The sequence below is a fragment of the Mesitornis unicolor genome, unplaced genomic scaffold, assembly GCF_000695765.1.
Source record: "Mesitornis unicolor isolate BGI_N332 unplaced genomic scaffold, ASM69576v1 scaffold47906, whole genome shotgun sequence".
NCBI lineage: Eukaryota > Metazoa > Chordata > Aves > Mesitornithiformes > Mesitornithidae > Mesitornis > Mesitornis unicolor.
The window spans coordinates 52609-79858 of record NW_010194171.1 but is presented as its reverse complement, the minus strand read 5'-3'; the positions used below and the strand labels follow the sequence as shown (position 1 = coordinate 79858).

At 38.1% G+C, this 27250-nt stretch overlaps 1 protein-coding gene across 1 annotated transcript; it reads left to right on the top strand.

Moving 5' to 3' along the window:
• The first annotated feature begins 382 nt into the window (after nt 1-382).
• Nucleotides 383-27054, top strand: CAPN7 (calpain 7). Its single transcript, XM_010187697.1, has 20 exons — nt 383-485; nt 2072-2229; nt 4426-4493; nt 5763-5963; nt 7474-7560; nt 8553-8679; nt 9377-9462; nt 10379-10472; nt 12067-12213; nt 14001-14107; nt 15443-15563; nt 15801-15945; nt 17790-17889; nt 19532-19667; nt 20123-20198; nt 22449-22594; nt 23156-23218; nt 25478-25608; nt 26736-26828; nt 26910-27054. Exons 1-20 carry the CDS (start codon nt 407-409, stop codon nt 27052-27054), a joined length of 2310 nt encoding a protein of 769 aa, XP_010185999.1. The 5' UTR covers nt 383-406.
• The last annotated feature ends 196 nt before the right edge of the window (nt 27055-27250 follow it).

Here is a 27250-nt window from a genome sequence, read left to right as displayed (position 1 = left end):
CAGCTTTAAAAATAAAAGGCAGTTTGTGGCTTGTGAGCTTTACTTAACTGATTTCAGTGCATGCTTGAAAAAAATTACTTCAAATCTCCTAATTCCATGCATTATTATACAGAGAGGCCTAAGATCTGACTTTAGAGATCCTTAAAAGGCTTTCTACAGTCTTATGGGTTGTCCCATGTGTGAGAAATTGAGCATGATCTCATTTATAACTTGAAACATTTTCTTTCCAGCAGAATTTCTCTTCAGCCACTGAGTCTTTTTGCAGATGTAGAGACTTGCTTTCATGCAACTCATGTCTGCTTTAGGCACTCTGTTTATGGAAAGTAATTTTCTAGGCAGCAGACGTTAACTTTGTCTCAAATTCTTCTCCCTGCAGGAAGCCGCACAAGCCTTGATTTATGCTGGGATGGCAGGGTCCAACTTAGAAAATATTCAAGAAAAAATAAATGAGTACTTGGAGAGAGTTCAAGCTCTCCATTCAGCAGGTGAGTAAGGAGCTTTCTAATTAAACCTCTGCTTAAATTAATTGAATGGAAAGCCTTTCGGTGCTGTGAAATATGTATCAATAATGTTTGCTCTGGTTTTCACTATTCTAATTTTCTTGTCCTTTCTGAAGGACCACAAATACAATGAACACATTGATACATCAGAAATTAAGCAGAGACTTACTTCCTAAGGATTTGGGTGTGGGCATTCTTTCCTTTTGAATAGCCTTAGGAACTACATCTGCAGAGCAAACTTGAGAACGTAATTAAATATAGCAGCAAATATCGATCAGTCAAAATTCACACCTAAACCTTAGCTACACGATGAATTTGAAGCAAGAGGGTGTCTGGTATTTGTGTAAAATTTCTAACTTTGAGAAGGCAGAAGAGTGCCTTGCTCTCGTAAGGGTTTCCTTGCTTGAGCCACTTTGTGTTTGTGCTTAGACCCAAATCTCAAGTTCTTCCACATCTGCAATTCTCAGAATCATAGAATCAGTGGCCAAAAAGGGACTTTGTGAGGTCTATAGAATAATCTCCTGCTCAAAGCAGAGCAGACATTGTTTTTTGGACTAGGTTGCTCAGGTCCAGTCAGGCCCTGAAAACGCTGAAGGACAGAAATTCCCTGGTGCCTCTGGGCCCCTGTTCCAGGGTGCAGTTGTCTGTCTAGTTACTTTATAGATAGATAGATAGATAGATAGTTGGATTCTCCCCAGTTTGAATCAATTTCCTGATAACCTCACAGTTACTGACAGGTTGCTATTACTTCCCCCCAAAGCCACCTCTCTTCCTGGCTGGACAAGCTGGTGTTCTCTCAGCTTCTTCTCAAAAGGCCAAGTCCTCCAGCCCCAACCATCATTAGGGAGCTGAGATTGGATGTAGTATTCCAAAAACAGTCTACTCAGTCTACTTCCCCCATCTCCTAACTGTGCTGCTGCCGACACAGTCCAGGGTGCTGTCAGCTTTCATCACTGACTTGGGCTGTGTCCCCCACGACCCCAGGCCCTTCCCCGCAGAGCTGTACCCTGCAGGGTTTTAGTCTGGCCCAGACACAAGGTGTAGCATTTGTCCTGGTTGAATTTCCTGAAGTTCCTCTCAGCCTGTCATTTTAGCTTGGCTGTGTCCTTTTGAATAGCGGCTGTGTCCTTGTATGATTCTGTTTGGTGGGGTCTGCAGTCTAGATGACGGTATACTCCATCTTCTCCTTCAGGTCATTAATAGAGGTATTGAATGAGAGAGACACCTAAGGAACTTGTATATTGTGACAGGTGATGTGTTTTCATAAATTATGCCATTTATTTACATAATTAAACCACCTTGTCCTTAGTGTAGTATGAAAGAGATTTTATTTACATCAATTGACATATCCCAAGAGTGTATTCCTGCTTGAGTGGGGGGGAGTGATGGGGGGTGATGGTTTCTTGTCCTTTCAAAGTTGTTTTTAGCAAAGTGTAGAAATATTTGGTTTCCAGCCAAGAAACAGATATTACCCATCTGATTAGAACTGCTAGTCTTTCCGTACCATATTAAGGATGTCTTGTCTTAACGTCTGCCACTGTAGAAAGCTAAATACTTTCTTTTTCATTTAGTTCAGTCACAGAACACAGACCCTCTGAAGTCAAAACAGCAGTTGGACTTGGAGCGCGCTCACTTCCTGGTTACACAGGCATTCAATGAAGATGACAAAGGCAATGCAGAAGAAGCTATCGAGTTGTACACAGAAGCGGTGGAACTCTGTTTGAAAACAGTATGTTAAGCTACAGGTTAACTTGGTGGAATTATGTGATGGTAAGAAATTCTTCCACTTACACAAGTGACTTATACTTAAAGGCTGGCTTAAAAATGGAGTACCTGTATTTCTAAAAGCTATTTTTAATCTTTTTTTTCCCATTTTTTTAACATTTCTTCCAGTCTTTGTTATGTTGCTGTTCAGCACTGTAAATTTATAGGGACTTGTGATTTATGTGTTTTTCCTGAACTGGATTATACTTAAAACTGGAAATATTCTGGAACTTTTGTGATGTTATTTTTGCCCTGGAGTCTATGCAACACTAAAACAGAAGTTAAAAACAGTTAGAACTGAAGATGACTTGCTGATGTGTCAGCTGTATTACTTTCTGACTACATTAAAGAAAGTAAGGGAATATTTTCTGTGTAACACTTGCAGAAAACATAACTGTCTACTGATGCTAAACCTAGTAAAAATACTACTTGATTACTCAGTGCTCAATGTTAAAGCTGTTGTGAGTGAATTCAATTCACAGGGAAATTAAGACTGAGAATGAATTGGCTATTACATAAATAATGAGAAATATAATTACAGGTACTGCTTTTTTCCCTTAAGTCCAGTTGCCTTAACTAACTCATTCCAGGAAGAGCTCACCATCATAATGTAACTCCACCAAGTCTGTTTTTCTTTTTTCACTTTTCCTCCCTTTCTATAATGTAAATATATGTGGGTTGTTGAGAAGGGAATGTTACTGTTGCTACATGCTAGAGTAAAATCTTCTTTTCTCTGAATCTGTAAGCTAGTTTTATGTAGCCTAAAAAACCCTGGTGATGCAGGGTAACCAGATGAAGAGTTGATAGAACTGCTCTAGTTTTTCCACTTGAGCTGCTGCAGCAGAAGGTCTTCAGTCTATTACATAAAACTCACTGCAGCAGCGTACTCTTCCTCTGCTGTGTTCCTCCTTCTGTTGTCTCAGTGCATGCAAATATTACTTACATATATTGAAGTTAGTCTGAAATTATATTAACAGCTGCTTTTATCAGGTATTTCATTAGGTACAGATACTGCTAAAGTTTCTTTTAATCTTGACTAGCGTATTATTTTGTTGAGATGACTGTAGGCTTTGTCCCTTGGGGTGATCAAGAAGTACCTTCTTCTTCCCAGGATGAAAGAAGATTGAAGGAATTCTGTTATCTTGAAGCTTTACTTCTCTTTCTCCTCAGTATATTCAGGTGGAGAGATTTGTTTCTTCTTTACCCTTAAGTACTCAGCAGCCATTCCTCCTCTTCTGTGGCTGACTCCTAGATGAGTGTGCTGATGTTCCATCTCAGCTGCTTACATCTTTCAAAGTCTTTTCCAACCAGGAACTCTGGGATGTAATTTATTTGAAAATGAAAATAGTTGCTTATAGAGGGTGTTTCTAACTTTTGTTTCTTGGGGTGAAATTAGCTTGCCTTCTGCCCCCCCCCCCCCCTCCGCCCCCCAGTTAACCTAGCTGACCAGGGAGAATTGGTGAATGTACAAAGCTAGAACCTGAAACCTGCTTGTGGGTGTTGCAGGAGAAGCTACACCTCATGTTGTGCTTCTTGCAGATTGTTTAGCTGCAGTAGTCATGCTTCATCCGTAAGAAAAGCAAAAGCTTAAACTGTTATAGCTGACCTCCCAGCTGAGAACAGAAGTTAGCACTCTTGATACCTGTTTTGGTGCCCTGACATAGTTTATTTTGTGCCCTAGATGTGCAAGAACAAGATTTTTAACTTGCAAGCAATCTTGTTTGTTTGTATTTATGAAATAAACATTTAAACTTTTTTTTTCCTTAAGTTACCATATTTGGGGAAAAGAACTGGAACACATCTAAGCTCAATAGTATATGTAAAATTTGGTTTTGTCTTCTTTCTGCCCGTAGTGTTTTAGTATAGTTAATTCTTCTGGCAGATTTTTTGTGCATAAAGTGTTTCCCATGCTGAGGAATTTTAAATATCACTTCCATTCTATGAACTTTCACTAGAACAGCAAAATTATATTCACTTGTTTAGTATGCTTTTCATTTTTTAGAGATTTTTTTTAAAAACCATACTCATTTCAAAAGAGAATTGTAAAAAATAACTAGGTAATGTTTGCTGTAATCTATAAATGTGGAATTTGACAAACTGAGCTCATAAAACCTGCAAGGTTGTTTTGACGTATAGCTTTTTCTTTTCTTTTGCACTTAAGGCTACTGAAACTTCAGAAGCAGGCCTCCAGTCAAAACTGAAACAGCTGGCTCGACAAGCACTGGATAGGTGAGTATTGCCAGTGATAGTAAACACACTTGCTGTCAGGGATAACTGCACTTTTTGAGTTGGATTCTCAGTCTGCTGTGTCTGTTCTGTACTGCAAAAAGTAAGGATTCTGGGTAGACCAAGCACCTGTAGAGTTCTCCTGGCTGATAGCTCCAGCTGCTGTACCACTGAATATAGCAACTGTTGTGCCAACCCTCTGGGAATCTTGGGACATGCAGAATTAGAAAAGGACTGTGTGTTCATTAGTACCAATGCACTACTTCACTCTTCAGAAATCTAAATCAGAGTACTGTACTACAGTTTTTTGCTTCTGTAAAAATGCTGAATTCAGCTGTGAGCAATACGTCAGGGCGTCGGCATCTCTTCCTAAGGAAGACAGCTTGGAAACTGCTAAATCATTATCTTGATAGTAGCAATCTGATTGTATGGGTAATGGAGTTTCTATCTGAAACAAGTTACACTAATGTAAGTTCAATTTCTTCACTTGAAGGGTTGTCAAGCTCTGGAACAGGCTGCCCAGAGAAGTGGTTGAGTCACCATTCCTGGAAGTATTTGAAAGATGTGTAGATATGGCACTTAGGGACATGGTTTAGTGGTGGACTTAGCAGTGTTAGGGTTACAATTGGACTCAATGATCTTAAAGGTCTTTTCCAACCTAAACGATTCTGTGGTTCTATGACTGTGTTGGGGTAAGTTTCAGTATAAGCTGTTTTTCAGCACTTCTCAGTCTGTGTTCAAAGAAAATCCCATATTTTGTATATGTGTGACTGTCCAGCAGCTTAATGCGGCAACAAAAGAAGATGGCTCCTGAATAATAAGTCTTCAAGCAGTTGAAATGCTGAGTTGTGAGAATGCTAGTGAGTTTTTACTGTTATTGCAGCTGCTAGAGAAATTAAATGCTGAAGGTATGAGAGAATGCAAATCAGTTTTCTCTCCATGTTTCAGTGGTCTTGTTCTGAGGTTCCAGATAATAAACACTTACACAAATTTTCCTATTAGCATAGTTTAAAGGCAACACAAATCTAATGAGTTCTTCCAAAAGTAGATTGCACATGAACTGGAAATGCTATATTTTAATTGGTTCTAGAACAGGAAAATAAAGAAGTACTGGCATCAGAAATTGGTTTTTCTTAGGAAAAGTGCTATTGGTCAACTTGGGCATTTGTTCATTCCATTTAACTTATGTGGGAACATGAACTGAGAGATAAGTAACCATAACTATGTTTTTTTACTATTGTTACAAACAAAATACATTTTTATTTGCTTTAGAGCAGAGGCACTGAAGGAATCTACGTCAAAGTCATCTCAGAAGGAGAAGTCAAATGCAGCTAAACCAAATCAGCCAGTCAGAACATTCTTTCCACTGGGACCTGATTTTTCGTTAAATGATAAACCCCAGACAATCAGAGCAGTACAAGCTAGTGAGTCTCAAGGTCAGAGATACACTGCAGAGGAGATTGAAGTACTCAGGTAAGTTGACGACAAGTTTTTTTCCAAAATATTATCATTTGTGCTCACATCCTTTGTGCATCTTACACAGTAGATTGAAAGAGCTGAAGCATGAGATGTATAAACAGAGTTGGAAAACCACCTCTAACAAACCCTGCTCCTGGTATTACCTACACGTTAATAAGTTCTTGTGCTCTCTGCAGTAATGTAATTAGTGGCTTTTATTCGCAGGGCATGATTTCTAGAGTGTATTTAGAAGACAGTTTCTTGTAACTGACTACTGGGATTAGTTTTCATAGCCTTTTTTTGTATGTTATACATTATCTACCTGACTGAGTTCATGAAAGATCTGACTCTGAGAAGCCAAGGTACAGTTGTTTTTATAGGTTATCAACTACTACTTCACTGGAAATTGAAGAAAGATAATGTTTTATAGAACTGTGACTTCTGTTACATCCAGTTCCTTTTGCTTTGATTTTTATTACAGATGGAATAAGCTACAAATAATCCATAAAACCTTTAGCCTAAATTGAAAATTTTGAGAACTATCAAATATATCTTTGATAAGAAAAGCATTGTCTGATAGGTGTTTCAACCTTTCTCCTCCTCCACGTGCAATAAAAAGGATTGTCACAGAGGTGATGCTCAACATTGTCCAGGGTTTAAAAAAACGGTCTGGTTGTTGACTTCAAGGGACTGAGATGGACTGAGGATACGGTCACGAAGATAGAAATGTACATGTGTTAGAAAAATTGCAGAGCATTAAGAATTGCCTATTAAATTTTTACTACTTCTCCCACTATAGTGCCTATGCATTTAATGTTTCTGGTTTTGTGGATGGTTTCAGTGTCCTTTAGAGGTTTTTTGAAGGGTTTTGTCATGGTTTTTTCAGTCTTGCAAAAGAACTTCAAGTTGTTTGACACCTTTTAATCATAATTTAATTTAAAGTTAGTTCACATACCTTTATAGGTTAACTCCTTGTTTAAAGCTTAAGTTACATTCACATTTAAATATGCTTCTCTTATTTTTTTTTCCAAGTATTCTGTGCACTTCAGTCAAAAATGTACTAGGAAATGTGGTACTTTGTTACTGTTTTTTGACAAACCGTTCCAAAATACTGCCCCAGTTAGATGAAATCTAAGTGTTAATAATTTGTTAATTGCTGTCAACTTATCCTAAGACTCTCTTTAATGAGAGGCTTAAGTGACTTGAGAAATTCTGTTTAGACAAATGTAGTTTTAAATGTGACTTCTAGATCTATGGAGAGGTTTGTGGCTGATAATCATTTCTGGCCTGGCCTGGTGACTCATCTGCATGTATGTGCTTGTAAAATTAGTGACTGAGCCATCAGGTATTGCACATTTCAAACCCAAAGGAATATAATGATTGTTTCATTTTCAAGAGGTAGTTGTCTTTTTTTTCAGAAGCACTGTGTTTTGTTTGTTTTTAAGAACTAACTTTGTTACCTTCTGGAACTTAATATTTGAAAAATGATAGATAGGTTTGTAACTATATTTATTATGACTTGCAGGAAGACTTCGAAAATTAATGGCATTGAATATGTACCTTTCATGAGTGTTGATCTGAGGGAACGTTTTGCCTTCCCTATGCCATTTTCGTAAGTGTGATTCAATTACTGAACTTTGTTTTTATTTCCAAAGCTTTTCTATATTTGGTACTTCTATGTCTTCTTTTTCAGAGTTTAAAACTGTTTAAGTAGGCTTTTAAATATAATTCAGGCAGAGATATTTAAATACTACCACTTCCTTTTCCTGGTCTGATCTTAAAACTGTTTAATGTAAGCTGATTCTGCTCTGCAATGCTTTTGCAGTTGTGTCTTCAGGCCTATGAGTACAGCATTATATTTGGCTTTTTGGAGTGTTGGGCTGGGCTGGCAACTTGGGTCCATTTCCTGATTCTGCTGCACGCTAATGAGTTTAGCTCCCTCAGCTACCTGTAAAATGAAGGTGATAGCTGTTTCCTCCGTAAAGGACCAATCACAATATGGTTTGGGTTGGAAGGGACCTTAAAGATCACCCAGTCCAACCCCCCTGCCATGGGCAGGGACGCCTCCCACTAGATCAGGTTGCTTAAAGCATCATCCAGCCTGGCCTTGAACACTTCCAGAGAGGGGGCGCCATGAGCAATAATATGTTAAGTTTACACAGCCATAATAGACAAAGACATCAGGGGGTTGTTTTGTTTTGTTTTTTCAATTTTCAGCTAAAGGCTCGTCAGTCAGACAAGCTTTGCTATTTTCAAAACTAAAGAAACTTTTTATTATTAGTTCATCATATTGAAAAAAGTGAAGAATTGGAATTTCTGCAGGTGTAGGTGGCTTTTTGGAATTCCCTTTTCCTGTTCAGTCCTGAATGAAGGAAGCTCTTGGGTTTTATTTCATGTTTTTAGTATTTTTGCCTTTTTCCTAAAAATCAAAATCTTAGCAGTAGTGTTCTTTGAAATTGTTTTACATCTCTGTATACCAACCTGTGTGATGGTGCAAAACACGTGCAGGACAATCTGTCAGAAATATATAAGACTGGACACACCCTGGAAAGGTTTTCTAAACTGCTATTGATTTATTTCTATTGTTTTCTCTCTTAAATTTAGTGATAGATGTGGAAAGTTACCATTATCCCCGAAACAGAAAGCAATGTTTGCCAAGTGGGTGCGACCAGATGACATAACAAATAACCCTACGATGATTTACACTGTATCAAGTTTCAGCATAAAGCAGGTAAATTGTCTCTAAAGAGAAATGTGCTGCTAGCATTTTATTGCAGGGAATATAAGACCTTGTTCAAAAAGGAATCACCAAATCTGAGAGTGCTTCTTTGGTTCTCATGAGATTAAAAACATAAATAAATGAATAGTATCACTTCAGATTCCATGCAGAATAAACAGGTGTGTTCGCAGTGGAAGTGAAAACCAGAATTTGAATTGCAGCTGAAAATCCTGTTTTGCAGAAATGGTGGTAAGATTGGTATGAAAAATGGAAGCTATATGCAGCAGCAAATTGTTCACTTAATTTACTGCATGGAAAAAATAATGGGCAAGATTTTTATATTTTTATTTGTCAGGAAGCAGAGTGGCCCATTGAGAATAGTGGAAACATCTTGTTTAGTGATAAGTTGCAGGTAGCCCAAGCTATTCTGAAATCATCAATAGATTGTGCCATTGAATGTGGTTTATATTGCATAGCACGTTTTGGGGAGGAGAGAGTCAGTGTGGGTGAATGCTGAGGTATCTGCACTTGCCTCTGATTGTCATGAATAACTATAACTCTGGTTTGCTCTGTAGGGGCCTCATGTTGAGCCAAACATTCGTTTCCTGGCTCTTTAGTAGTAGCTTTGCTTCTCTTGGTTCTTGTTTGTCTTGCAATATCTAAGTTATTAGTAAACATCCTCACTGGTTTTCTTTTCTTTTCTTTATAGACAATAGTGTCAGATTGTTCTTTCGTGGCATCACTAGCTATCAGTGCAGCATATGAAAGAAGATACAACAAAAAATTGATCACAAGGTAAGTAGCTGTTGCTTTCTACGATCTTTTCAGACTTAATGCTGCCAAGCTTTTGCAACATCTTCTATGACAGTTGAGCACAGTAAAAAATAGCATTTGTTTCACCTTCATTTCCCTGGGGCTCAAGTGGCTTCATCACTTCTGAGAGGGAAGCTAACTTTATATAGATGGGTATACAGACACTTCAGTCTAACTTCAGATGTGCTTTGAGAAATAATAAATAGTATGGAGGGTTTTGTTTGGTTTTTAATAAAAGTTTTACTTACAGTGCTTTATAGGTTTATCTTCCTACTTTGCTGTGCCAACTGCTGTGCAACAAGGGGTCCATCTTGCATCTCATTGTAGAATTAATATAAACAGCAGTATCTTAGTGCCACTTGACTGGCATCCTGTGATAAATCTGGCATGGATTTGGCAGACTCTGCTAGGAGCCCATTGTCAGACCAGTGTGCAAATGTTGTTCCTGGATTTTTTTGTTTTAACCTATACTTATTAGAACTGAACTGGTTTTCTTTTCAAGAGCAGCAAGTTCTGCACTGTCTTCTTCAAATGTCTGACTTGTCATTCAAGCAAATACTGTATTTATACTACAGATATATAAATACCATTTGTTTAATAGCAAGATAAATTTGTTTGCTTTGCTTCTGCTGGAGAAGCAATTAGGTTACTTATGTTCCTTTAGTTACTATATTAAGCAGAGAACTGCAGCAAGAGCAATGCCTGGAAAATGAAACCTAGTTAAACATCATTGTCATTTTTAATAAATTTCAGTTGCTCTTTCATTAAAAATTCCATATTTATGTTCAGTGTAAATTCCAGAAACAGACTGTGTTAATCCCACTTTGACTGTTATCGGTGTGTACACAGCTAAGTAATTTATATCACAATTGCCTCCTTTTTTTTTTTTTTTCCCCAGTATAATTTACCCTCAGAATAAGAAAGGAGAACCAGAATATAATCCATGTGGCAAATACATGGTGAAGCTTCATATCAATGGTGTACCTAGAAAGGTAAGTGCTGCTGGGAAGACCTAATACTGTTTAAGTCATATATTTTAAAGGGTTAGTCTAGTTCACTGTGAAGCTATGCTTGCATAGCAGAAACTTTAGATACATTTTGTTGGAAAGTGGTTTTCAATTGTTAAACTTTTGAGATTCTTTTTGGTTGTGAAGTATGTAACAAAATGTAGGTATTTCTTCTACACACATTAGTGAAAATAGCTTTACATTAAATTGATTTTTAAAATTCTTTTACTGCTTAAAAGAATTACGAAAACCGTATAGAAACAAAATTATGGATCATGTATTTATGAATAGGATGTGCAAGTAATCCACTTTTCCACTCCATCTTACAAAGGAGGTTACAGAACTAAAAAATACAGAGAGGGGCATCCAGGAAGAGCATAGGCATGGAATGATCAGAGAGGAGTAACTCAAAGGACCACAGAATTTTAGAAAGTAGGTGTGTGAAGACATGATAGGACTTCATAAACTCACAAAAAACTTCATTTGCTTTTCAGTGCAACAAATAAAGGCATAAAATAATGTATTTCTACATATAATACTTAACTGTAGCACTGATTATTGCAGATCCTAGTGACAAATGAATGCTTATGGGAGTTCAGAAGTTGCGTGGTCATATTCATGGGGGAGGGAAGTAAGGAGAAGAGCCCTCAAAGACTGTTAATTGTTAAGGTATAACCTCTGAGTCATAAGTCCTTGAGTTGCAAAATTCTGGAATCTGGATGAGTGTTTCAGAGAAATATCATTTATGTGCTTGCCTTGCTCTTAATACTCTTTCTAAAGTATCTCCTAATGGCTGCCTGTTAGGATGAAAGGCCATTTGCTCATCTATGAACAGGATTATTCATTCCTGCACAGATAGGACTTGACAAGAAATTGTGTTATGTTGGTAGCCTGTGTTGGTAATGGACTAAAGTCCAATGTGAAACTGAAATAGCTGTTCTGGGAAACTGTTTTAGACCACTACAAATACTGCAGTAACAATCTGTAATAATACAGAATACATTCTACTAATTTAAAGAAGAAATATCAGTACTTTCACAACTGCTGCTTTGGGATGTTTTTCCTTTACAGAGAGAAGCAATTTAAATTTAGAACTAGAGACTATAAAAATGATATAATACATAGTTTGTTTTCTTACAGATAAATAACTGTTTGTTTTTCTGCTAGCTACCAAACACAGTTCATGCTCTGTTTCCTGATTAGGTGAGGAATGTTGCTTTTCTCTTCTTTTTATGCTGGCAATTACACTGAAATCTTCTGTGGCAACCTTTTACAATAGATGTTAGCCACTTCATGAGAGTGTACTGTCATCATCCCCATTTTAGATAAGGGAAAGTGAGTCAGGTGATCACAGGTCACCCAGTGGACCAGTGCAAAGTGAGAGCTGGCAATGGGATTTCTTGTTCACTGTGGGCAAATCACTGCAGGATCGATAGAGGTGTCCAGTTGTGAGAACAATGATCAGGTCTGGCTGTGTCTGAGAAGTTTTATATTAATGAGAGTTTGGTTTTATTTTTTAAATACTTCCAAAATACGTTATTAGCTTTATGGTAATTTTTCATTGGTTTACTTCATACAGGTAATCATAGATGACCAGTTACCTGTTGATCACAGTGGGGAACTTCTCTGCTCGTATTCTAACAATAAGAATGAATTATGGGTATCACTAATAGAAAAGGCTTACATGAAGGTCATGGGAGGATATGATTTTCCTGGATCAAATTCTGTAAGTACCAGATTATCTAAGTGGAATTTTTGCCTCTTAGAAATAATCTTGGATCAAATAACTTTCTGTCTAGTGAAATCCAAGTGAATTGCTTTGGGAGGTAAGTATTGCATTTGCGGTTTTCTTTTTTTTTTCTGTTTTTTTCACAAATATGCTTAGCTGTAACTGATGAGATTTATTCCTTCAAAGTAGAATAAGCAAGACATCTTGATGGGCAGAGTTAATCTTAGTTGTCTGACTGCAGAATTGGCACTTATGTCTGGGAAGTAGATGTGTTTTTATATAGAGTCTAGATGAAAGTGATGGGTGAAGTAATACTTTTTTTTTTGCCCATATCAATACTGCTGACTTTGGTTTCTTACTGTTGTTCAATAAATAGAGCAGTTCTCTCTCATTAGATAGGGGAGTCAGCTAGGAAAGGAACAAGCTAGTCATTTAGTACACGTATATAGAGGAAGCAAGTACTTTGATCTGTGAAAGTTTATCAGATTGTTCCACTCATTTACATCAGTATGTGATGGGTTCCTATAATGTGGTTACTGAAGGAACAATCATCGTTCTGCAGCTAAACTGACGTGCAAATTATGTTTTCAAAGAGGGATGGTCTACTGAAATGGGTAACCCACATAATCTTCATTCATTACTTAGGAAGTATTACTGATTCTAATTTAAACTTCATTCAAATTGTAACAGTGTATTCCTGACATAGTTAAAAATGTCCCTGCTCACTGCAAGGCATTGGACTAGATGACCTCTGAAGGTCGCTTATAACCCAACACATTGTATGATTTTTTTATTTTATGGTCCTGTTTGCATTCTAGTTGCTGTCTTAATAATCACATTCTCGGAGGGTATTACTTGGTAATCATCACATTTTGAAAAATCATTATGGATATAAATACAGCTTTGTATAAGGGGTAAATGTGGCCTAAGTTTTCATGTATGCTTATGTCAGCTGCTTTGTTTTGGAGGACAGAAGCTGGTGAAAATAGCTGTGTTTTATTTCCATTGTCATCCTCTAACTTGCTATCTGGAAAAGTAGCTTGACTTGTGACATTTAATCTCCACCTTTCCCACCCCCTCTGCTTTCGGCTGTTTTACAGCTTGCTTCTATTATCAGGGTTACTTACTGGCTGTGTTGCACTTGTAATTCCTCAAGTTCCCACCCACCAGTGCTGGTTATTGACACTTCAAACATTTATGGTGTCTGCTTTTGCTTTGAGAAGTACAAAGCAAAAGAAAAGGGAATAAGCAGTATTTCAAGGAGATGAACTGGGGAGATTAAAGCCTCTTTTTATGGAAATGCATGTCAGTGTCAGCTTTACCAGAAAGAATAAAAAACCCAAATCCTGAGCCTTAGAAGTAAAACGTAAATAATTTAAAGTGCATATATAATAGCAAGGCTCCAACTAGTGCTTCTGAGACTGTGCTTTAAAAGTCTGTGAATCAAATAAATGGAACACATCATAGAATTAAGCATTACTGATAATTTTCTCATGCTTCCATTGCTTTGAAATTCCAGTTTGTTTCATCAATTCAATTTCCAGTTGGGTGGGTTCTTTTTATTTGAGAAGCTATTTGGAAATGTCCCAAGCTAATTGAGTAAGTTTTTGTTTGTACGGGCTTTTTAATATAGTCTTAATCTTGAGCCTTTTCTGTGTAGAGCTATATTGTAACTTATGTATACTTGATTTCTTTCAAGGCACTTCTACAACTGTGTACAGACATAATCTTATGTTTTTACATGATTTATCGATTCTGATTTGTTTTGTATGCTTGCATTTCAGAATATTGATCTCCACGCACTGACTGGTTGGATACCTGAAAGAATTGCTATGCACTCTGACAATCAAGCTTTCAACAAAGATAGTACTTTCAGAATGCTTTATCAGAGGTAGCAGTTTATTCTTTCCTAAGTAATTAAAATGCTTGCTGTGTAGTACTGAGATACCACTGTAAAAGCAATACCAGCACCACATATCCTTTATAAAATATGCATATGATTTCTAGAAGAACAAAAACTGATATATTGCTGGGTTTGATAGAATAGAACAGTAAAATATTGGGGAATTTTATGTGAGATTATTTTTCTTCTTTTCATTTGAAGAAAAAAAAAAAGTAACCAATTTCATGATAAAGAAAACAGAACCTAGAGTCAGAGAAGAGCATGTTGGCACCTATGTGCAAGTTAAGGGTTTAAAAAGTAGAAGAAAGTGTGTTCTGTGTGCCAAACTGCAATGCTGATCTTCAGACCTACCATAACAATTCTGCTTGTGGTGAAAGATACAGCTGTAATTTATAAATGCCAGCTAGCAAGTACTTTGATTTCATTCAAAACTGTCTTGTTCAACCAGTATCTTGCTCATTTCAATGTAGTAGAAGGGAGATACTACGCTGACTGAAACATCTGCATTCATGATAAAAGAGTGTCACTCTTTCTACAGTAGCTTAGGAGCTCTCAGTTGCTTGCCAATAGCTTTTCAGATATTCTGGCATCGCAATTTGGAGGTGTGACTGTGGTCAGGCCATTATAGCATCACTGTTGTTCACCTGTGCTAGACTGGAAATGTGTTGATCCATAGTCCAGTGACCCTGTAAACTGTCTAGGGACGCTGAGGATATACTTGGATTTTAGCATGGGCTGGGAAAGATGCTAGTGTGTCTTCACAACAATTAATTATAAAATCAACAACTGCGATTCAGAACAATTGCAGAATTCAGTTGTGAGTTGACAGTTCAGACCCTGTAAAGGTCATGGTAAGGGACACACATCTTTAAACGCTTGCAAAAGTATAGAAGCGTGAACTTCTTCCTCAGGTTTTGGGAAGCTCCTTCAGAATTCTGGGGGTGTGACAGAGCTTTATGCAGTGATTGGCGAAGTGTTGATGAAACCACATTTGTGTTCAGCTGAAGATCTGGGAAGAACATCTTTAAAAAGTGACACGTATTGAACTTCAGATTGATAAATGCTGGTTTTTATTTATTAAAAATATGAAATTAATAAATATAAAAATAATGATTTTTCATTTAAGCACATGCTTAAATACTGAAAGAAAATAGTTCTGCTTTCTCAGGAGTGATTTCTGCTGGCAAAAAAACTCCTCTAGTTTTTATAAAGCAGGGTCACACTAATGGACAGTGTAAAAACATACTGTTACAGTGTCTGGCAAATGTTAGTTTGCAACTCGCAAAATTTTAATTAAGCTGTTTTTCACCTCTTTTTGAACAGATTTCACAAGGGAGATGTCCTTATCACAACAGCGACAGGGGTGATGTCTGAAGAGGAAGGAGAAAAATGGGGTTTAGTGCCAACACATGCGTATGCAGTCTTGGATATAAGAGAATATAAGGTATCAAGTAAAACACAAGATGTTTTCAGATGCCTGTCTGTGATGGGTGTCTACTGATTTTTTTTTTTGTACTCTAGTGACTTAAAGAGTTTATTTTGTCTTCAGCTCAACTGGGAAATTCTATAAAGCTTAATGATGGTATATTTTCTTGAGTATTTGTCCATATTCCATATTAATATAAATATAAAAATTACCTTGACAAGATGAATCTAGAAATTTTATTTTGTATTTCTTTAGGGACTTCGATTTCTTCAGTTGAAAAATCCCTGGAGCCACTTACGTTGGAAGGGACGATACAGTGAAAATGACACAAGAAATTGGACCCCAGATTTACAGAAATACTTGAACTTTGATCCCAGAACAGCTCAGAAAATAGACAATGGTAATACAGTTTTAAAAGTCACTATCTTTTCAGCTAATGTAGATCTTTGTGGTGTTTCCCTGCAGGAAGATGGAAAGAAACGCTTAAGCACAAGGAGAGGGGAAGTAAAACAAATATTAGAAACTAAATAGCCCAAAACTTAAGGAAGCATTTTTTTATCTAAATCTGTCATTTCAGGTTTGTCTGGGCTTAAGTAATCTGGACTCTGTAATATCTATCAAATTCATTGACAAGGAGTTGCATCTTTACTGAAGTGCTGCTCTCTCAGTACCTGGGTGTGGGGGAGTTCAGCGCAAAGGTATCATTCTGACAATAAGCTGTGTGATGCTGCTTTTTAGTATGTGTATAGACTTTTTGTGGGGGTTTTTCCTCCAACATTTGCAAATGTGTATAAACATGTTTACTGTAATCAGTAGTATTTAAATTAGTCTTGCCTATATTTGAGGTTATGCATGGAGGTAAGTGTTTGGGGTTTTCCCCCCCTTGCATTATAATAAAATATTTGTGCACAAATCTTTGCATACATTCTATTTCCAGCTGTAAGAATAGATTGAGATTGATCTTTGAGGCAGTGGCACCACTATGTTTGTCACTGTCCAGAGAAATCCCTTGGAGTGATTTTTTTTCCTGTCGCATCTTCCCTAGGGAGCAGCAGAGCGTAGCATCTGGAGAGTCAGCATGGGTTTGCTGGTGACAGGGTGGGCTGCTGACAGTTCAGAAATTCTGCAGAAGCTGTGTTTTAGATGCACAAAAAGATGGGTGCCCTTTCTATAGTATTCTAGGTGCTGTCTGTGTACCTCTGTGAGAGAGCCCTTTTGTCCAGTGCCACTCTGTTTTGACAACAGTATGCATCCAAAACAAATTACAGCATTTAAGGATAAGCCTTGTGCAAATGTGTAAAAAATATCACAAGATAGTAATTTCATTTGAATGTAAGAGTAGCAGCCCTGGCTTTGTGACAGTTATGAAAGTTGAGCTCATGATTTATTTACCGATTCATTTAGTAAGGAGTTTTTATCTGTAACATCTATTAGTTAAAATTTCTATAAAATTACATTAATAATTTTAAGGGAGTTGTTTCTTCTGACTGGATTTACATTCTGGTCTTGTTGTCTAAGGGAGTAGCTATTCTAATTGGATTTTTCTTTTTTAGTACTGCAAGATCTGTCAGTGCCTGTGTCAGAGACTTGAATTACAAGGCCGTTACCTTTTTGAGAGTTTGTTTCACAAGAATCTGTCAGCTTGCAGGTGGTGTTGTTGGCTGGAGTTGCAATTAAGGGAACTATAGAGCATTAGAATAAATGCATGAGAGGGTTGTAAAGATGAAGCAGATTCAGGGTGCTAAAAAGCAAATCACATGGATATTGGATGGAGTACCTTAGAAATACATTCACATGTACTCACATGTTGATTGAATACTTGATTGTGCTGGATTGCTGCCTAAGTAGGTTGTTGAATTTGGTGGAACCTGCTTGACTACGTAACAAATTTATTTTTCAGAAACCTAGGAAAGGGCAAGGCAGGTCAGAGTCCCTTAATGATTTCTCTTTTGATACAACATACTCTGTCATGTCTTCTGCTTAGTGCTTGAGAATGAAAAGCTTTCTGACAGCTTCAGAAATTCCTGGATGATAAACAGAGACTAACTTGGTTTTCTTGGTTTAACTTGTTTGTTTTCAGGGTTAAGTTTAAATCTAGAAATTCGGGCAATGCAGAAGTTACTTCTAAATTTTACAAAAGTGTGGGTTTATATAAGGTATATCATTTGCCTGGAAAGAGACTTTTGAAAAACAAGTAAAAGCAAAGTGTCTGGTAAGGAAGCAATAACAGCACTTTGTTTTTAGGCATTTTCTGGATTTCCTGGGAGGACCTGTGCCAGTACTATGATGTTATTTATTTGAGTTGGAACCCAAGTCTTTTTAAAGAATCTACGTGTATTCACAGGTTGGTCCAAGAGATAAAACCTCTGTGTCGATATCTCACTAAATGTTCTGATGTGGTGTTTCCTTCCTTCCATTCTTCCCAGTTACAACTGAAGAGGTTGGGCTCCAACCATGCTCTCTAGAGCCTGACTTTACACTTGTAAATTCTCGGTCCAGGCTTTGTTTTTGACTCATTCTTCGTTATTGAAACTCCAGTGGCCTCTGCGTGGTGATGCTGTGGACCTATGGTTGTGTAACCAGATTCTGACCTCAGTCCTACCTCTCTCTGTTGGAATAGAAACCAGATTTTTGTGCAGTCCATCTTTAAGCAGTGACCAGACAGTGCTTGAGTGACCTAGTTTTTATTTAGAACTCATTTTCCTGGCCAGTTGCAAGTCATTTGTGTAGCACCTGTTGTCTTTACAGGGTGTGTTCACTGATGTCCAAGTAGTTAAACTAATTCTGTTTTTCAGCAGTCACAGTTATCGTAAGTAATCTTCCTTGCCTGTTGATTTTCTGAACGTGATACCTGTCTCCTACCTGGTATCCATCACACTCAATCTTTTTGTCACTCAGTTTGAGGATAAATTTCTCTTTCAGTTTCTGAAAGCAAGGGTTTCTCGATTTTTCCACTCCCCTATACGGCACTTTTTCTCTGTATGTCAGCTCTGCACAAGCTCCTTCATCCATAGCTCAACTGCTGAGTTTATCTGCAAAGGTTCCTTCCATCTTTGTGTTCAAATTAATTCTAAAACACACTGTGGTGATGTAGCATGATGAGGTAATGTGTGTGCTAATCTCAAAGCTCATCCGGTAGTCTGTCTTTCCTTGTATTATTAGTGATTGTCACACCTCTGTGTAGCGAAGTGCCTAGCACTGTGGCAGGTGCCATAAAAAGCCGAGCAATAATGGTGGTGATTTAAAACTTAGCTGATAATGCAGCCTTCCGCGCATGCTGTTCAGTTTGAAAAATGTGGGAGGGTCAATGGGATTTACAAATGGCATTATCTGCTTCTGTTCCCAGTGTGCCCTGCTTTGCATTCAGTCAACAGCACTTTTGGTTTTTTCATACCTTATTTTCTTTGTCTAGACAGTTCATGAGGCAGCAGGCAGAGTTTGCTATAGGGAATTTCAAAGATTTTTATTTTTTTGACACTTGGTGCAGCCACCCTTTCAAACATAAAACAGATCAAACCTTAAAAGGAAAATTATCTGAATAAAAAACTGGAGGAAAAAGTGTGACAAGCTTTTGGATTTCACCATAGCTTACATATGGAGTCTTACAGTTAGAAAAGCAGAGCTGTTTTTCCCTTAGTAAAAAATGTGGTGTGTGCAATTGTTAGAATAATTGGCTAGCCTGGGCTTCCAGAATGGCTCAGCTTTTACTGTACCTTGTGTGGTTGCAGTTACCATACCAAACAGCCGGTCTGTATTTAGCATTTTTTACTATCACACTTGTATTGCAGTAAAGTCATTTATAAAACTTAATTGTAAGGTAGCACTTCTGACTCTGTTGTATTATGTAGCCACTGTCACAGATTCCTGTGGAAAACAACCTTGTTACTGATCATGGTTAGCTCTGTATATGTGTAGGATTTGGAGTTAGTTTTCAAAGAACAAATTAGTATCTTACTTGTCTAATAAGGTGTCTGTGTTACTTCCAGCACTTGGGATGCAAAGCAGGGTCCGGTGAAGGATGCCTACAGCCTGGCCAATAACCCTCAGTACAAGCTGGAGGTCCAGTGCCCACAAGGTGGTGCTGCTGTCTGGGTTCTGCTCAGCAGGCACATCACAGATAAGGTGCTGCACTCTTTGTCTTACACCTTCTGTATTCTGAGGTCTATATCATCTATAAATCTTTTTGTATAGCTTTCTGTGTTATTGGTATATTACTGCTTAAATTTTTGTGTTCGAGTGTGAATACTTATGTACATGTATAAATTTTAATTTCAGCAGGTACACATAATTGTATATAAGATTGTTGAAATAGACCCAGAGTAAAAATTTGTGGTAATTATGTTCTCTGTCATAAAGCTAATGAAGCAACTGAGGGGTTATAAGTTAAATTAGCGGCAGTTTGTTTAGTTCAGGTATTTTCTTTAAGGGATTAAATTGGGTATCTTGGTAAATACAAAGATCAGATCATACCATGTGGTGATCGAAGGGGATGATAGTATGTGTACTTGATTGTGCTCAAGCATTAGTTGCGCTCCACAGAAGTGTGTAACTCTACTTGATTTGTGTTTTTTTTGTAGGATGACTTTGCACATAATCGGGAATTCATTACAATGGTTGTATACAAGACTGATGGCAAAAAAGTTTACTATCCAGGTTAGTGTGCCTTAATTGTCAAAAAGATGATGTTAGAAATTAAGAATTGCAAAGGATTTTGTGGAGACGAAAGCCTTCGGTGAAGGAATAAACCGAGTTGTATGTGTTGGAGGCACGCTAAGACCTGTGTAGTCCTGCTGACGCTTGTTTTCGCACAGCATTTTCCTTATTATTCTGTTTATTTTGCAGCGGCAGTAGTTAATGCTTAGAGGAAACAGATTTTGTGCCTCTGTTTATTTGATAGCATAATTGTTCCCCACATTTGTGAAATTATTCAGAGGTTTATGGCTTCCACTAAATGAAAATTGTCAAGGTCAATTGTTCTATGAACTTGGCTTAGTAAAATACCTAAGTGAGCTCATGAGATACAGCCAAACACTTCAACATATTTCAAATTAGCAGGTATGGAGTGTTTAAGAAAAATATTTAGATGTTCACATTTTATCAGAGTATTACTCATGGTCATTATATAGGCCACGTTCTACTCGCCTTGAAAAGAGGTGGCTTGGCTTTTGGAGCTTTGTTGCAGCTGCAAAAAAGCCATGTGTGTTTTAGATCTGCAGTTTGTCTTGAAATAAAACATGGATTGAGACACAGGAAGTAAAGGTAATGCCCAGGTTGAATGGATAGAGTAGACTGCAACTTAAAACTAGAACTCATAATGTCTTATTTTTATTTAGTCTTTACATCAAGTTAGAGGTCTCAGTGTAAAAATATTCCTTGGAAGAATTTCGTGAAGGTGCATCCTAGGACAGGTAGGATTTGGCCTGTTGCTTTTACATATAGGAAACTTCTTTAGAACCAGGGCTGCATTCAGGTGGTTGTTCATGCAGCAGGTAATAACTACAGTTAATGAGAGAGTTAACTTTTGAAGCTCTTATCAACAAAGAGTGGAATTTGGTTTTGTTTTTGTTTTTTATTGGAACGTCTGGTAAGGATTGGCTTGTTCATCTCTGGTCTTGTTCAGTGAGCCCTGCCAGACTCTACCCTTAAACTCTAAGCTGTCCTTCTGTGGAAAGCATCTGTTGATGCCTGACCAAATCATCATTTGTTTTTGCAAGAGCAGATCTCATTAAAGCATCTGCTTCTCCTTTCAGCCAAAGACACGCTTCTGGTGTTTCTGGTACTTGTAGCAGTGTTTATTATACACCTGTGTCTTACTGAAAACATTCTTAAGTGGGCAAGGCAAACACATTTGTACAGGGAGGGAATTGCTCAGCTGTGCTTGAAAGAGGCAGTCTTCCAGCAAGACCACTACCAAGAACTGGATGATTCATGTGTTTTGTCTCACTACCCAAACTCTCTTGCAAACTTCAATGTCACGAGCTCAAACTTGTTTAAAACCTTTTTTCCGTGGAAATAGATTGGTCAAGCTGCAGTATTATTTTTGCCATCTGTTAAGATCAGTACAAAGCAGATTAATCCTTTGGCAGCGAGGCTGCGATTTCCCATTCCTAAGCTTCTCTTTGTTTTATATTAATCCCTTCCTCTCTCCCGTGTTGTTTTGTGGAAGAAAATAAAAGGACCTGATCCTGGGCTTATCAAAGTAATTGGAGAGACTGGTTCCAGCTTCACTGAAATTAGAAGAAGTCTGGAAAGAACTAGTTAGAGGCCAAATAACAAATTACATTGTCTGATTGTAAAAGCAAATATTTGGGATGTTTATAATAAGTACCACATGTACATTGATACAGGGATGCAACTACATTTTTGTAATGATCACAAGGATTTGGAGAGAACACAGTGTGTGTCAGTCTGTTAAAGAAACGAACACGTTTTAAAGTCTTGTTTACCCAGTGGCCAAAGATTTTGGCAGCTTGACTTCTGGAACTGTCCAGCCAATGGAGAAAGGACAGGCTTCAGATTTTTAAAGAGTGGTCCAACATTACCTTTCTCTTGGAATTTCAACATAAACACAGTAGGTCTCCTTTGAACAGTGACACTGGTAGGAGATGGATAAGCAGTTCTTGCAAGTCATGGGGTTTAAGTTGTATTTTCAAGTGCAGAATTTGTGTCCTGTCACGTGTGATGTACCTCACAGTTACAAATAACAGTTGCTCTTAAGATTATCTGTCATTTTTATGAGTGAATCTTGCGGCTTTATTCTTTCAAGAGCTCTCAGGTCTGCTTACAGTCTAACCTTACAGTCTGCCTTTCCTGGTAAAATATACTGATGTAAAATGGCTGTGATGTTTATCAACCTGGGGGATTATTTGATCCAGGAAAACTGTTTGTCCTTTTCTTCTGCAGCTGATCCCCCTCCATATATTGATGGGATTCGGATCAACAGCCCTCATTATCTGACCAAGATAAAGCTGACCTCTCCAGGGCCCCATACGTTTACCTTAGTGGTGTCCCAGTATGAGAAACAAAACACTATCCATTACACCATCAGGGTACGTAGTGTTGATTTCTTAATGAATGTAAAGAGTTAAATTATGAAGTGTCCTTTATTTGCAAGTTTGAGAAACAAGTGTACTTCTGGATTGATACTGTTATTTTGGGGTGGGAGGCTATGAATGATGGAGTAGAATCACTGAATGAAATGCTTGATAATGTTCTCTGTTATAGTTAAGACAATATAATGTATGTGGTTTGAATGAAACTTAGTAATGAAATCAGATGAAAAACTCTTTGATTTCCTAGAATAAAAAGTATCTGTTTACAGGCAGAGATCAAAGCTAGATGTCTCTTTGTCACTGAAAAAAGGTAAAATGCAGATTGTTTCCATTTTGCTTTTTTAAATAAAAATTAAGTAGAACCAAGTCTTGTTAGTCCCAGCACTATTCTGTTTTTTGAGTTTCAGATGGGGTCATCTGATGAGTCATACAGACATGTAGTTAGCAAGTATCTAAAATGATGCGTAGGCAATTCTGCTTTTTTTTTTAATGTGTCATGATTTCTTATGAAAAGTGCAAGATGAATGTGTGACCAGCTTTTCTTCTTTTACAACACAGGTGTATTCCTTGTGCAAGTTCACCTTTTCCAAGATTCCTACACCTTACACCACTTCCAAACGGGTAAAGAAATATTTTCTTTTATGGTTCAGTGGGTAATAACTCTGGTTTGGCTCTTCTGTATTTGAGATGTAGAAAGCTTTTAAATATATTTTTATACTAATGCTCAAAAATGCTGGCTTAGTCCGTCGTCTTAACTAAAGCTTAATCTAAGCATCATTACCACAAGATCAATCCTGTAGTCAAGTTACTTATAATTTGACAGATGATTAGCTGCCCTGTTAATTCAGGATAGGATGTTGCTGTAGCTGTACCATTGCAGATGCACTGCAAAGCCTTTGTAAACCAGACTGGCCTTTAAAATAACAACCTGTGCCCTAGTACTTAATTACTCAGATCAGATTGTGCTAGTACGACTGCACAGTAAAAACCCCAGAAAAGCATTGCTCATTTTCCCCTGAGAGAATTGCATGGTTTTCTTGGAAAAAGTCTTGGCACGATGGGACGAACTTGGCAATGGCAAACCGAGGGCACCAGTAGCAAGACTGTGACAAATGGACTTAGGATGGCAATATCACAATATGCTGTTGTTCCTAAATTTTGCTGAGACATCTCAAGGGTCTGTAACCACTGGGATTAAGCAGTCGCATTGCCAAACAGGATCAAGGCCATAGACCCGTGGTACATTTTCTGTAGAAATGCTCATGGTACAGCAGCAGGGGCAGGAGCAAAAAAAACTTGACTGATACTAAGTCAGAAGCCCAGGCAGTTTTGGGGCCAGCTGCTGTTCATATTTCAGCTGTCAGCATGAGCTGCAGTTATACCTTCAGTTGATGTATAAATATAGCCAAGAACTCACAGGAGGAAGTAACTTGCATGTATTTTCATATATTGGCAATTTTATCCTCAAGAAAGAATAAGTCAGCTGCTGTTAACTTTAATCTCAGCATCTACCATGCATACCCTGGGGTATCCCACCAGAGGCAGAAGTCTTCTGTCCAAACAGTAACTTCTTCAGGAAGAGAGAAACGAGGCAGGTTTAAGCCACAGTGGAACCGTCCAGTTCTTAGCAGGCTCATGCCTGAAACCAAGGATTAAATTACATTACATTACATTGCATTACTTTGCAGGGTCAGGGGGCCATGTTGGCTTGCAGCTACGCTCTTGAGTTCAGATAGCGTTTGGTACCAGCTCTTATTGCTGGAACAGCCCTTTCAAGGCAGCCTGGGCTGGAAAACAGTAAGAAGGTTAAGTATATAGAAACCTCCTGTTAATTATTTGAAGATACCTGTCTGGTGTTCAAATAAAAGGCATGTTCTATTGATCCAAGGCCAGCTCTGTCTTTTATGGTTAAATACAAAAAGTTAAGTCACCTAAACACTTAAAAACTAGCAGGTAACTAATTCAGTTAGCAGTTTCTGTTTGATGACTTACACTAAAATTGAGTGGTGACTTCTGGAGCTCACCAAACCCTATGAAGGTTCCTGGAACTAAGTGCAGCAGAGGTGGAAGAGGCCTGGAAAGTTAACAGCACAAAGCAGTTTTAGGTTCCTGTGTAGTAGCATGGCAGAGGGGGGAGGAGAATTTCCCCGCTCCTTCCAAACTTGCCATGTTTGAGGTTTTTGGACACTGAGTAAAGAAATTAAATCACAAGAAAAAATGTTGCTCCTTGCTGATTTGAGAGAAAGGGGAGGGAAGTAACAGAAGAAATGGATCTCGGCTATGAATTCGTGTGAATGCCTGGCATGTCTTGCAAGTCTAACCTTTCAGTTTAATGACTAGCAGGAGGAACTTGCAAACAGATGGGCTGCTTCTCAAAGTCTGAGCAGCAATTTTTCCTCTTGTGTGACTTTGTCCTTGCAGAATCTGTCCTTACAGATACCTCACCCCTGTAATGCTGGTTCTCAGAGGGGATGGACAGGGCTGGAGGCTGTGATTTCAAAAGGAAAGGTTTCAACACAAGCAGTGTTGCACTTACTTTCTGTAACAAACAAACAAAATAAAACCCAAAAAAACCAAACAAAAAACCTGCTAGATGCAGTTTGTCACAGTTAGAAACAGTCACTTGGTCCTTATTTAACATAAGCTGAAAAATACAGTACACTTATAAATGATCTAAGGCTTTGATCAAGGTGGGTGGAGCGCTGCAGTGAAACTTTCTGAATACTTAACACAGTCTATCACTTGCACTTTAAAAATTAGGAAAGTTACTAAAGTCAGTGACCTCTAAAGTGAGAGGAGTCTCTAGTCTTTTGTGTGTATAAATAAGCAATACAACTCCTCAGGTTATAAAGTACTTCCTGTACTTTTGACTTCTTTCAGGTTAATGGACAGTGGAAAGGTCACAGTGCTGGGGGATGTGGAAACTTCAGAGACACCTACAAAAATAACCCCATTTACCAATTCCAGCTGGACAAGAATGGGCCATTACTCATTGAACTACGGGGACCAAGGTTTGTAGAGAATAAATATGCATCGACATAGCGAGAGAATTACATGCTAAAGATAAAGCTTTGTCAGTAACCTCCATGGGGAGGGTGGGAAGCTCCCTGAAAATCCAGAAGGCAAGGTAAGGTATGGGAAGTGGCTTAGATTTTGTACTATTTATGTTTCTAACTTCACTATAAAAAGTGATTCAAACCTACACATTTACTACTGACCTACAAGGAAAGCAGGAGCTGCCTTTCTCTTCAGTTTCAAGGTCTGAGTAGGGCTAAGCCTTGCACAGAAAGGAAGAAGGCACAAAGGACTGTTCCTTTTAAAACTAATTACAATCATAATTCCTTTTCTTCTGTAGTAGAGCTAATATGGAGGATACCAAAACCTTACAGCCGGCTCTTAAATAATGGCCTATGCAATAGCTTCAGCTCTGCAAGTGCATTTACTCTGCCACTAGCAGGCCAAGGAAAGTATTGGATGTCAGTGCCCTCTGAAGTAGACCTATGCAGGTCAAATTCTTCTGGTGGAATTCATGATCTGCCTCAAAAATACCAGTGTGCAGCGCTTCTAAATAATACCACCTCCTGACATGCAGTCAAGTGTTGATCTTTTGCAAAGCTATACTGTGGGCCCCATGAAATCGCATCACTTTTCTATACATCCTCCCTGTTTTGAGGAACCTCCTGCTCTCATGAAACAAAAATGAGTGCAAAGGTGTGGCTCTACTAATCGAGTGGGGATGTTGTGTGCGTTTTTCTTCTGCATTTGCAGATCGTACTTGGGTAGTTTGAATGACAGGGACAGTGGTGCCTGTCACATGTGTTAACAGGTAATAGACAATCTGGCCCAAGTTGTAGCACGAAATGGAAAATTCTGAGATCACCAACATTGATACCTGACGGCCATCAGGTCAGATCGCTTGGAGTCAGCTTAAATGCAGAGGGTAACTTCTAGCAGGCATTTTCCATATCGTCTAGTTCTCAACCTGAAATGTGCCCTGTCGTCTTCCAGTGTGACAAATGTGACAAAACCTTTAGATGTATTCCAGTTTTACAGTGTCATTTTTAATAAATAGCCCTCTTCATGGTAAAAGCCCAATGCCCCATATAACTGAAGTAACAGTCTGTCACATTACTTGCAGGCAATACAGTGTTGGTTTTGAGCTCATCACAGTCTCAACAGTAGGAGATCCTGGTTCCTATGGCTTTCAGAAAAAGAGCAGTGGTGACTACAGGTAATGCTCACTTAATGAATTGGTAGAGGTTTGAAACATACTTCCCATCTTGGTTCTAACAGGTAGTTTCTTTAATCGTAGGTGTGGATTTTGCTACCTGGAAGTGGAGAACGTATTTGCTGGAGTTTACAACATTATCCCCACCACATTCCTGCCTCAACAAGAGGGTCCTTTTTTCTTAGATTTTAACAGTATTACTCCTCTTAAGGTATCACAGCTGCAGTGAGGAGACAGTTCTGTGCACTACTGTTTTTAAGGAGGTGGTTTTGCTCTGTCCCGCAGTCTGAGAACAGCTGAATAACTCTTACTACACATAGGCATCAAAGAAAATTACATTCTAAGTTATAGCCAAAAGCATGGAATCACAGTTGGCCGCCTGTTGTGGTAGACAGCGAGCTGTGGGGTTTGCTGCTATGGTGTTG